The sequence below is a fragment of the Anser brachyrhynchus genome, assembly GCF_964034855.1.
Source record: "Anser brachyrhynchus genome assembly, chromosome: 24".
NCBI classification, from domain to species: Eukaryota; Metazoa; Chordata; class Aves; order Anseriformes; family Anatidae; genus Anser; species Anser brachyrhynchus.
In genome coordinates, this window is record NC_137717.1 from 1377265 (window position 1) to 1388667 (window position 11403).

Consider the following 11403-nt stretch of genomic DNA (forward strand, 5'->3'; position numbering starts at 1 on the left):
CCGGCGCCCGCCCCCGGTGCCCGTGCCGCGCCTGACCCCCCTCTCACCCCGCAGCCTACCACGAGATGTGCAAGGACGAGTACGTCATGCTGATGACCTGGAAGAAAACCGCCGCCGGGGACGTCATCTACAACAAGTGTCCCCCCAACGCCACAGGTGAGGGGCACGGGGAGCGTGGTCCCCAGTCCCCCGGGGGCTGCAGGGGGCGGGCAGAGGCGGCTGATGGGGGCACGGCTCCTGTGCTGGCCTCGAGCCCCCTGCCCCTTGTGTCCCGCGCAGGGTCCGCCAGCCGCCGGTGCCTGCTGAGCCCCCACGGGGTCGCGTACTGGGGTGTGCCCAGCTTTGCCCGCTGCATCTCCCACGAGTACCGATACTTACATCTCTCAGTAGGTGCACGCTCTGGCACGGACCCCGTCCCCAGGGGTCCCCAGCCCCTGCTGCCCTCCCCTGCTGTCCCCAACCGGGACAGGGACCCCTCACCGCTCCCTGTGCTGCGTGGCGGGGGGGTTAATTCATTGCCCTGGGTGCTGGCACCAGTCGGATGCCACATGGGGAAACAGATGGGTCCCCGGGCAGGGCTGGGAGGGAGGACAGCGTCCTGCAGCTGGAAGGGGACCCCAGAGCCGCTGTGTCCTCAGGAAGTGGCTCTCGGGATGGGAAGGAACCCCCCAGATCCGCTTGTCCCACTGCTGCCCAGACTGGTGCAATTAGCTCTGCAGTGCCCCTGGCTCTGGGCATGGTGAGGGGCGGGGGGCACAGAGCACCTCGGGAGGTGCTGGCAGCGGGGTGACACCCGTGTCCCCCCCCCGTACAAGCTGCGGGAGCACCTGGCCAAGGGGCAGCGGGTGCTGGCGGGCGAGGGCATGTCGCAGGTGGTGCGGAGCCTGCTGGAGCTCATGGCCCGCAAGACCTACTACAGCGGGGACCTGCTCTTCTCCGTGGAGATCCTGCGCAACGTCACCAACACCTTCAAGAGGGCCACCTACACCCCGTCCTCCGAGGACGTGCAGGTACCGAGCCGGGGACGTGGGGGGCACCCCGGGGAGGTGGCAGCGGTCGGTCCCCCAGCCCCGCTGACCCCCGTCCCTGCAGCGCTTCTTCCAGGTGGTGAGCTACATGGTGGACGCGGAGAACCGGGACAAGTGGGAGGACGCACAGCAGGTGAGCGGCGCGGGGCTCGGGCGGGTGGCCAGGCTGGCCACGGTGTGTCCCCCCTGCGGACACCCCCGAGCTGCTCGCCCTCCCGCAGGTCTCTCCCGGCTCCGTGCACCTGATGAAGGTGGTGGAGGACTTCATCCACCTGGTGGGGGACGCGCTGAAGGCTTTCCAGAGCTCCCTCATCGTCACCGACAACCTGGGTGAGCGGCGGGGCGCGCAGGGGACGCGGCGGGCGCGGGGAGCCGGCTGCTGACGCCCGCTGTGCCCCGGCAGTGATCAGCATCCAGCGCGAGCCCGTCTCCGCCGTCTCCAGCGACATCAACTTCCCCATGAAGGGGCGCCGGGGCATGAAGGACTGGGCGCGCAGCTCCGAGGACAAGCTCTTCATCCCCAGGGAGGTGCTGAGCCTCGCCTCCACCGGTACGGTGCGCTGGGCGCCTGTGAGCTGGCATCGCGTGGCGCATGCGCCTGGGGCTGTGCGCGCGTGTGGGTGTGCACGTCTGGTGCTGCGCACACGTGTGAGCGTGCGCCTCCAGGAGACCGCGTGTGGGCGGGTGTGCACGTGCGTGAGCTGATGTGTCTGGGGCTGCGTGGGGGCACGTTTGTGGCTGGCACGTCTGGAAGTGTGCGTGCGTGTGCGAGCACGCGGGTGGCGTCCTGCCAGCCCACGGCTCTGCAGGTCTGCGTGCCAGCACCCGTGTCGGAGGGGCGCGTGTTCTCGCCCCCGTGTCTGGAGCAGCCGCGCGGGCTCGCCCGTGTCTGCGTCTGCTCGCCGGGTGCACGTGTGCCGTGCGTGTCCGCGCGTGTGCCGGGCGCTGGCTCCGCGCCTCCCCGGGCCCCGGCGCCGCTCTCCTTCCCCTCTCTCCGCAGAGCTGGACGAGTCGTCCCACTTCGTCATCGGGGCCGTGCTGTACCGCACGCTGGGGCTGATCCTGCCCCCGCCCAGGTGAGTGGGGCTGCCCCGCTGCCCCCACAGAGTGCCCCCGTCCCTGTGACAGCCGCTGCCCCCTCCCCGCAGGGCCCCCCTGGCCGTCACCTCCAAGGTGCTGACGGTGACCGTGCGCCCGCCGACCAAGCCTGCCGAGCCCCTGGTCCTGGTGGAGCTCTCCCACGTCATCAACGTGCGTGTCCCCTCGTCACCGCTCCTGTCCCATCGCTCTGAGGGCACTGGGGAGCTGGGCAGGTCCCCGGGGGGGCCAAACACCCCCTGGGGGCTGGCAGCGGGTGCGCTGCTCACCCCCCCATCTGTCCGCAGGGCACGTCCCACCCGCAGTGCGTCACCTGGGACTACTCGAGGACGTGAGTGGGGCGCGGGGGGCAGCGTGGGCAGCCCCACTGAGGGGGGGGCGATGCTGGGAGATGGGGCCGGGCTGTCCCCGTGCCCCGGAGGCACCGAGTCCCCGGGGGAGGGACGTGCAGCAGGGCTCCAGCTGCAGGATGGTGTTCCTCGCGCGGGTATCGATCTGCTCCCGCGTGCTGCCGGAGCCGGATGCCTCCCGCCTGCCAGATGCAATTTGTTAGCACGGCGCTGTGGCAGGAGAGAGGGAAAGTAGGGCACAACGTGGGGGGGGGGCTGTGCTGCGGGGTGGGGGGCAGCGCCTGGGGGTGCTCTGCGCCTTTGGGGTCACCGGTGCCGGTGCAGCCCCCCGGGGAGCCTGGGGCACCGCAGCGTGGCTCCTGCGGTGACGGGGAGACGCGGGGCTGTGCTGAGCGTGGTGGGTCTCAGCCTGCCCGGGGACACACGTCCCCAGCTGTCCTGCAGACCGAGGTCCCCATCGCCTGTGGCTGCGTTCCCTGTGCCATGCGCACGGCCAGCGTCCCCACGGGGCTCCCCCTCCTGGCATTGTCCCTTGCAGGGGTGGCCCTGGGGCTGCCCAGGAGCGTTTACCCGGAAGGTTTGGCTTTGCAGGGGGTCCCTGTGCCGGGTGCAGGAGACCCCTGGGACTGCCTCTGCCCCCCCGGCACTGCCCCAGCCCCTCTCCATCCCCACCAGCCTCCTCCCAGGCCTGGCCCCCTCCCTCCTGCGGTTTCAGTTCGCCCCCCCCGGTCTGGATGGGATGATTAAAGACCAAGGCTCGGTGCCGCACAGCTCCCCGGGGCGGGGATCAGCGCCTCGGGCCCTGCTGCGGGCTCAGGGCAGCCACCCCGGCCAGGGCCAGCGAAGGGTTAAGCGAGGAGCGCCGAGGGGCTGCGTGTGGGTCTGATCGCTTCAAATTGCTCGCTCCCTCGCTCTCGTCCCATTAATCAGGGATGCTGGCTTGGGAAACTGGGACACGGAGAGCTGCCAAACCCTGGAGACCCTCCCGGCGCACACCAAATGCCAGTGCCGCCAGCTCGCCACCTTCGCCGTCCTCGCCCAGCTGCCCAGAGACCTGGTAGGGGACAGGGATGGCGCACGGGGGGGGGGACACACCGGGGGCACTCCCTGGGCTGTGGGGCCTGGCCGAGGTGGGGGTCCTGGGGCAGGGTGGGGTGGGCAGGGGCTGCAGGGGCACGGGTGGCACGGGGGGGATTTCAGACCGGGGGGGCTCCCCGAGGAGGGCACCCCTGTGCCCCCAGCACCCTGAGGGTGCGCTGGGGCGGGCAGGGTGCCGCAGGGCTCTGCATCGAGGAGGGGTCAGAGCCCTCCTGGCACACGGCCCCGGCCCCCCCCCCCCCCCATTGCTATTCCACCCACGTCCCCCGTCGGCATGGAGATGGGCACGGGTCCCCGGGAAGGCGCCTCGGCTGCGCCGCCACCACCGCTCACCCCCCTCCGTTGGCACACGGGGGGGTCCCCAACCGGGAGGGACAGAGGGGCACGGCAGGGGGCAGGGAGCAGCCACAGCGGGGCTGGGCTCAGCCTTCCCCCCCCCCCCCTTCCCTGCCAGGCCATGGACCCCTCGGGCACCCCCTCGGTGCCTCTGATGATCGGCTGCGCCGTCTCCTGCATGGCCCTGCTGACCCTGCTGGTGATCTACGCTGCCTTCTGGAGGTGACCGCCCCGGGTGGCTCTGGGGACAGTGGGGACCCCGGGGGGAGCGTGAGAGATGTGGGGAGGGGGCGCGAAGGGGGACACGGCGTGAGCAAAAGCTGAGCTCAGCGTGGGTAAAAGCAGTGTGCAGGGAAGGGACACGGGGTGGGAGAGGTGCCCCGGCGGTGCGCTGCTGTCCCCGGGGCAGCACGGGGGGGACACGGGACGAGGAGGGGATGGGCCGGTGCCCTGGCCCCACGCCGCTGTTCCCCCCCCACAGGTTCATCAAGTCGGAGCGCTCCATCATCCTGCTCAACTTCTGCGTCTCCATCCTGGCCTCCAACATCCTCATCCTCGTGGGGCAGTCCCAGATGCTCAGCAAGGTGGGCACAGCGCCGCGCCACGGGCTGGGGTTCGAGCCCCCTGGGGGGGGGGGGGGGGGGGGGGGGCGGCTTCTCCAGGGGCAGATTGGATTTGGATTAACTCAATCTCGGGATTAAACTCTTTGCGTGGCGGCGGCTTTGACACAACCCTCGCCCAGGCGTGGGAGTTTAACCGCCGCGGTGCTGGCGCGTGGCCGTGCCGCGTCCCCTAAGGCGCCGCGTCCCCGGCACAGGGCGTGTGCACCATGACGGCCGCCTTCCTCCACTTCTTCTTCCTCTCCTCCTTCTGCTGGGTGCTGACGGAGGCCTGGCAGTCCTACCTGGCGGTGATCGGCCGGATCCGGACACGCCTGGTCAGGAAGCGCTTCCTCTGCTTGGGATGGGGTAAGGGCCTGGGGGGGCTTTGGGGGGCAGGGGGGAGGCACCGCGCACCCTTCCTGGTACCCGCAGGGGTTGTTGAATCCCTCCGAGGGAAACTGAGGCACGGGGGAGAGCAGCCTCTGTGTGTGGCACCTGTGACCGGCCAAGCCGTGGGGAGGTGCCAGAAGGGCCCCGATTCCGTGTCCCCATCCGTGGGGGCTGTCCCGGGGGGGCACAGCACCGCCGCCCCCCTGCAGCTCGGCCCCGTCTCCCCTCCCTCCTCCAGGTTTGCCAGCCCTCGTGGTCGCCGTCTCCGTCGGCTTCACGCGGACCAAAGGCTACGGGACGGCGAGCTAGTACGTGGGGCTGGGGGGTGCAGGAGCGTGGCAGCAATGTGGGGTCAGGGGACGGGGATGGAGCAGGGGGCGCCCCCCCCGCGAACCCTGACACCCCCGGTCCCCGCAGCTGCTGGCTCTCGCTGGAGGGCGGTCTGCTCTACGCCTTCGTGGGACCCGCTGCCGTCATTGTGCTGGTAGGCTGCCCCCCCCTCGGACCCCAAACCCACCCCCCAAAACTCCCCCTTGGCTCGGGGGGGCCATGACGGCCCTAACCCCGGCTCTGTTCCCCCCCCCCCAGGTGAACATGCTGGTCGGCATCATCGTGTTCAACAAGCTCATGTCCCGCGACGGCATTTCAGATAAGTCCAAAAAGCAGCGAGCTGGGTAAGTGCCCTGCGCCCGGCGGGGCTGTGCCGGGGGCCGTCGCGGAGCCCCCTGCCCTGCCGGGGGGCCTGGGGGGGGCCGTGGGGGTCCCTTGGGAGCGGGGCTGAGCACGGGGCAGACTTCACCGCACCGGTGGGCGGTGGGACCGAGCCCGGCGCAGCCGCACGCTGGGGGCTGCTGGGGAGGGACAGCGGATGGGGAGGGGGGCAGCCACCCCGTGCATCCCCCAGGGCCAGGGGGAGCCGCTTGCTGCGGACCCCCCGCACCGCCAGGGGAGGGGGCTGAGCCCACCCGCCCGTCCCGGCTGCCGCTTGGCCACCCCTGCTCGCCATTAACCGCTGTGCCGCCGCCCCGACTAACCCGGCTCTCTCTCTCTCTTTCTTTTTTCTCCCTCCATTTGCTTTCTGCCCCTGTCCGTCCATCCATCCGTCCATCCGTCCGTCCATCCATCCGTCCGTCCCCATCCTGCCCTCCCCCCGGCCTTGCTGTCCCCCCGCCTGCCTCCCCACGTGGCCCGGTCCTGGCCGCGGGGGCGCCGGGGGGGTGGTGGTGGTGGGCTCGTAGCTCGAAGCCCCCCCCCTGCGGCAGCCTGCTGCTGAAATGCACCAAGTGCGGCGTGGTGTCCAGCGCCGCCATGACCTCCGCCACCGCCAGCAACGCCATGTTAGTGCCCGCTGCGCCCCCGCCCCGAGCACAGCCTGGCACCGGAATTTTGGGGAGGGGGTCCTGGGGGAGGGGGGGCGGTTAGGGTGGGCTCTGGGCACCCCCTTTCCTCCTGGGGATTGGGGCCGGGGGTCCCGCGGGCAGGGAGAAGGCTGAGTGCTCGGGGCGGCCCCCCGGGTGCGGGGGGCACGCGTTTCCCCCCCCCCCCCCCCGCAGCCATCACGCCTGCATGGCTTCCCGCAGGGTCACCTCATCGCCGACGCTGGGGCGCGGGGGCTCGGCCCCTCCTGCCCGGGGTGGGGGGAGCGGGGAGGGCAGCACCGAGGGGGGGCGGTGATGGGAGCATCCCCGGGACCCCTTCCGTGGCACGTGAGCCCCCCCGGGTGCTGGCTGGGCTGTGTGGGACGGGCTGTGACACTGCCACCCCCATCAGCCTGCTGGCCGTGCTGCCAGGGGTTTGGGCCCCCAAAAGCAGGGCTGAACCCCCCCCCCCCCATTTCTTCTGCCGCCTGGGGGAGGCTGAGGGTCACCCCCGCGGCCCCCCAGCACCATTGTGGGTCCAGCTCTGCAGGATGGGGGCGCGCAGAGCCCCGTCCCCCTCGCCCCAACGCAGGCAGTGCCGCCAGCACCCAGCCGGCGCCGGCACGGGGACGCGGAGCAGGAGGGGGGGCGCTCGGTGCCAGGGGGGTTTTGGGCACTGGGCTCTGCACCGTGCACGTGTGGGCTCCCCGGGGAGCGGGGCGGGGGGCTCAGGGCTCTGCCGGGGATGCCCCCGTGGTGGGCTCACCCCCGCCCCTCTCTCCCTGCCCCAGGGCATCGCTGTGGAGCTCCTGCGTGGTTCTGCCTCTGCTGGCGCTGACCTGGATGTCGGCCGTGCTCGCCATGACCGACCGGCGCTCCATCCTCTTCCAGGTCCTCTTCGCCGTCTTCAACTCCGTCCAGGGCTTCGTCATCATCACCGTGCACGGCTTCCTGCGCCGAGAGGTGGGGCGGGGGGCACGGGGCGGGGGGGGGACCCCGGCCGCGGGGGGGGGGGACCCCGGCCACGGGGCCGTGACCGGCTGTGTCCCCCCAGGTCCAGGACGTGGTGAAGTGCCAGGTGGGGGGGTGCAGGGGCGAGGAGAACGAAAACTCCCCCGACTCCTGCAAGAACGGGCAGGTGCAGATCCTGGTGAGTGCGGCAGCGCTGGCGCGGAGCGGGGCAGGGCCCCTGCACGCCCTGCTGGTCCCGGTGCTGGCCAAGATGCATTCACTCCCCCGCCTCTCTCCCTCTCTCTCTTTCCTCTCCTCTCTCTCTCTCTCTCGCTCTCTCCCTTTTCCCCCTCTTTCTGTATTTTTATAGACAGATTTTGAAAAGGACGTTGACCTGGCGTGCCAGACAGGTGAGGTCTCTGCCGGGAACACGTGCTGGGGACGGGGACACGTGCTGGGGACGGGGACATTGTGGTGCCACTCCTGGAGGGGCAGGCAGTTTGTGGGGTGGGCGCAGTGCCGGCGCACGGGGGCTCGGTGCCCCGAGGGCTGCTCGGTGCCGGCTCCGACGCGCTGCCTGCCCACAGTGCTGTTCAAGGAGGTGAACACCTGCAACCCCGCCACCATCACCGGCACCCTGTCCCGCATCTCCCTGGACGGAGACGAAGACCCCAAGCTCAACACCAGCTCGGAGGGCGGCCTGGGCTTCTCCAGCCTGCCGGGCAACATCCCCGCGCCCAGCATCCTGGTGCAGGTGCCCAAGATGCCCCCCAACGTGGTGGCGGAGCTGGGCGAGCCGCCGGCGCAGCCGGTGGGGCTGGAGGCGCAGGGCCCCGTGTACCTGTGCACCGAGAGCAGCCTGCGGCCCGTGGACTACGGCTGGCTGCGGGCCCCGGAGCCGCCGCGGGAGAGCGACTACATGGTGCTGCCGCGCCGCAGCGCCAGCCTCAAGCCCTTCCAGCGGGACGACGGGCAGCTCGAGGAGGGGGCGCCCGGCGGGAAGGGGCGCCCGGCGGGCGAGGGGGATGCCTACCCCAGCTTCATCTCGGTGGAGCACGTCAACGTGAACCTGAGCCAGCCCTACGGGACGGTGAAGCACCCCTACGGGCTCCAGTTCAAGCAGCACCCCACGGTGCGGCAGATCCTGGCCTCGGAGCTGTCGGAGCGCAGCCGCACCATGCCCCGCACCGTCCCCGGCTCTGCCATGAAAGTGGGGTCCTTGGAGGTGAGCGGGGGCCCTGGGGAGCACGGGGCTGGGGTGGGAGCCTGCTCGTGTGCTAGGGGCGTGCATGGGGTGGGGAACGCCTGGGAGAGGGGTGGGTGAGCATGCACGAGTGTGTGTGCGTGCGCAGGGTTGCAGATTTGCCCTGTTCCTGTGCTTGCTGCCTGGCATCCTATAATCTGCTCGGGGCTGGCTCGGCGGAGCAGCCGGGCTCTGCCTGGGGCTGCTGGGCTCTCCCCGGCCCTGCAAAGACTTTTCCCTTTTCTTGTCTGCCTCCTCCCCTCTGCTCCGGCCCCGTGCACCCCCTGCCAGAGGAAGAGGTTGCGGTACTCCGACCTGGATTTCGAGGTGAGCCAAGCATGCGGGTGGCACCCGACAGGGGTGGGTGCCCGCGGGCTGGCCCTGGCTCTGCCGCAGCCCTGCCTCAGCCTGAGCGAGGCTGGGGGAGCAGAAGCCAAGCTCTGAGGAGTTTTACACCAGGCCATAAAGAGCATCGGCTCTTGATTAAAACGCCAGCGCTGAGTGGGAGTATTTTAGCTGGCTTTATGGGAGGAGACGGAGCTTGGCAGCGGTGCCGCTCAGCTGGCAGCAGGGACTTTGTGTGTCCCCAAGTGGCCCTGGGACGGGGACAGGGATGGGGACAGGGACGGGGACAGGGATGGGGACAGGGACGGGGACAGGGTGTGTACGGGCACAAACCAACGTCGGCGGGCCCTGCTCTCGCCCTGCAGAAGGTGATGCACACGCGGAAGCGCCACTCTGAGCTCTACCACGAGCTCAACCAGAAGTTCCACACGCTGGACCGGTACCGGGCGCCCGCTGCCGGCACCTCCAAGGTGAGGACCTGGGGGTTGCATCCTGCCCGGCCTCCCCCTGCATGGACCAGGGTGCTCGGGGCAGGACGGGGGAGCTGGGGCTGAGCCCGGCAGCAGGGAGGCCGCTGGGGCTGAGCGCCGCGTCTTGTCCGCAGCGAGAAAAGCGGTGGAGCGTCTCTTCGGGCGGCGGGGACAAGAGCACGGCCACGGTAAGTGCCGGAGCCTGGATGGGGCTGGATGGAGGCGGGGGGGCTGTGCCCCGCGGCTGGGGGGCCGGGGCCGTGCACTGTGTGATCTGCAGCCCCTGCCTTGCCCCGCAGGATGCGGCCAGCCCCGATGCGCAGCAGCCGCCGGCCGCGCCGCCCAAGCCGTGGAGCACGTTCAAGGCGATGACGCTGGGCGCCCTGCCCAGCGCCCACCGCGACCGGCTCGAGCTGCGCTGCGCCGACTGGGAGGGTCCCTGCGCCGGCCTGGATGCGGCCGACGGCGACTTCCAGACGGAGGTGTGAGGGGGGAGCCCCGGCGCCCTGCCCGCCGCCGCCGCCTTCGCCTGGGGCACCCCGCAGCAGGAGCAGCCCGGACGCCGCCTTTGCTCCGTCCTCCTCTGCACCCGGGGGGGTCCCTGCGGGGGGAACCGTGCGCGCCCGCCGCCCCCCGCCTGTCGCCGTTGCGGTTCCTCCTCCCCACTGCTCCCCCCCGGGACGTGGGTGCGGAGGGGACACGCGCACCCCCACGCACCCCCACCGATCACTTGCGCACCCGCTCGGCACCCGCCCGGCCGCCGAGGCCCTGGCATCTCCGTTCTTTTCTACCGGGACGTTTCTTCACGCAGTGCACCGTGTGCACGCGCGCGGCGGCCCCGGGCACCCCGCGCCGGGTGGCCCCGTGGCCGGGCGCCCTCGCCCCGTGGCCGCCCCCTCCCAGCCGTCCCCACCGTCCCCCCCTCCACGGGGCAGGTGCTGTCGTTGTTGGAAATAAAAGTTCACTCTCTGTGGTGCCGTGGGGCCGCGGCCGCCGCCTGCTGCTTCGTGTCCCAGCGCCGGGATGGGGACGGGGTGACGGCCACCCCATGGGGACCTGGGTCCCCGGCACCGATCCTGCTGGCCGGAGCTGAACCTGCCCCCGTGCGCTGCTGTGCAAAGGAGCATCGTGTTGCAGGAGCTGAGCACTAAATTACACGGTAATTAATCTGTGAGCAAATGAGTAACTTCGGAGGCAATTACCCTGCAATCTAAGAGGGAACGTGGGGCGCCTCGCGCTGCCCCAGCAGCTTCGGCTGCCGGCTGCTGCCCGCCACCGTCCCCCTGCCTCGGGGCTGGGGGGGCAGGGGGATGGGAGAGGAGGGTCCCGGCCATGGGGGGAGAGCAGGGGTGGGACCCGAGTCTGGGGTAGCCCCCAGGGAGAGGAGCTCGGGGACTAACGAGGTCTGGGTGGTGTTAACCCCCAGTGTGCACCAGGGGCTCAGCACCGAAGCCCCCTTGTGGTGCGCCCTAATACTCCAGGAGGGCTGTGCTGGTGGGAAGCACCCCCTGGGCATGGCTGGGGGGTCCCTGGCAGAAATCCGAACTTCCCTCGGGGCTCGTTTCAGCTGGGACACGCTTGGCAGCGGCTGGGGGTGAGCAGGAAGCACCCCATGGTGCTCCCCTTTTGGACAGGCGAGGTTCTGCGGGGACCCAGGGTCTCCATAAGAAGGATGCTGCCCGGTTTGGACTGGAGACCTCCAAGGTGCTGGTTTGCTCCTCACCTCCGTAGCGGTGCTGTGCGGGGCTCTCCAGCTCCCCCCCAGCTCCCCCAGCCTCCCAGTGCCCCATCAGAAGCTTACTGGTTCCTGCTGGTGTGCGGCCAGCAGCGGAGTGGTGCCAGCCAGGGGGTGGCTGCAGGCACAGGCGATGCGCACCCAAAGGCCCCCAGCCACCCCCCCCAAAGCGAGGGTCTCTCCTCGGCCCCTGGCTGCCCCATCCCGTGCTAATTGCACAGCCCAGCTCATCCCAGCGCTGCCCAGTTTGGGTCTGGGTGCTGGGGCTGGAGGCTGCAGTGCTGGGAGTAGGGAAGCGGTGAGCCAGCGCTGGGCTGGGGCCAGCTCCAGTTGTGCAACATCTGGGGGCCACGGGCGGCACTGGGGGGGGGATTGGGGCTGGGGCTGGGGCTCGGTGCT

General features: G+C 70.8%; 1 protein-coding gene across 12 annotated transcripts in view; it reads left to right on the top strand.

The window, feature by feature from the left end:
- Nucleotides 1–10259, top strand: part of ADGRB2 (adhesion G protein-coupled receptor B2) — a 95740-nt gene extending 85481 nt beyond the window's left edge. For 9 of the 12 annotated variants that reach the window (XM_080567139.1, XM_080567135.1, XM_080567140.1 and 6 more), the window contains 25 exons: nt 55–156; nt 280–386; nt 816–1010; nt 1093–1161; nt 1250–1358; nt 1432–1578; nt 2029–2104; nt 2177–2279; nt 2414–2457; nt 3407–3533; nt 4029–4132; nt 4392–4494; nt 4728–4878; nt 5141–5210; nt 5320–5386; nt 5491–5576; nt 6141–6239; nt 7052–7223; nt 7315–7410; nt 7582–7621; nt 7799–8436; nt 8746–8781; nt 9165–9269; nt 9404–9457; nt 9569–10259. In XM_080567139.1, coding sequence (XP_080423265.1) covers nt 55–156; nt 280–386; nt 816–1010; nt 1093–1161; nt 1250–1358; nt 1432–1578; nt 2029–2104; nt 2177–2279; nt 2414–2457; nt 3407–3533; nt 4029–4132; nt 4392–4494; nt 4728–4878; nt 5141–5210; nt 5320–5386; nt 5491–5576; nt 6141–6239; nt 7052–7223; nt 7315–7410; nt 7582–7621; nt 7799–8436; nt 8746–8781; nt 9165–9269; nt 9404–9457; nt 9569–9757 — 3089 coding nt within the window. In that variant the 3' untranslated portion in view covers nt 9758–10259. The remainder of the gene's footprint in view (nt 1–54; nt 157–279; nt 387–815; nt 1011–1092; nt 1162–1249; nt 1359–1431; nt 1579–2028; nt 2105–2176; nt 2280–2413; nt 2458–3406; nt 3534–4028; nt 4133–4391; nt 4495–4727; nt 4879–5140; nt 5211–5319; nt 5387–5490; nt 5577–6140; nt 6240–7051; nt 7224–7314; nt 7411–7581; nt 7622–7798; nt 8437–8745; nt 8782–9164; nt 9270–9403; nt 9458–9568) is intronic. The other 3 variants (XM_080567143.1, XM_080567145.1, XM_080567136.1) reach the window with 1 other exon arrangement.
- The last annotated feature ends 1144 nt before the right edge of the window (nt 10260–11403 follow it).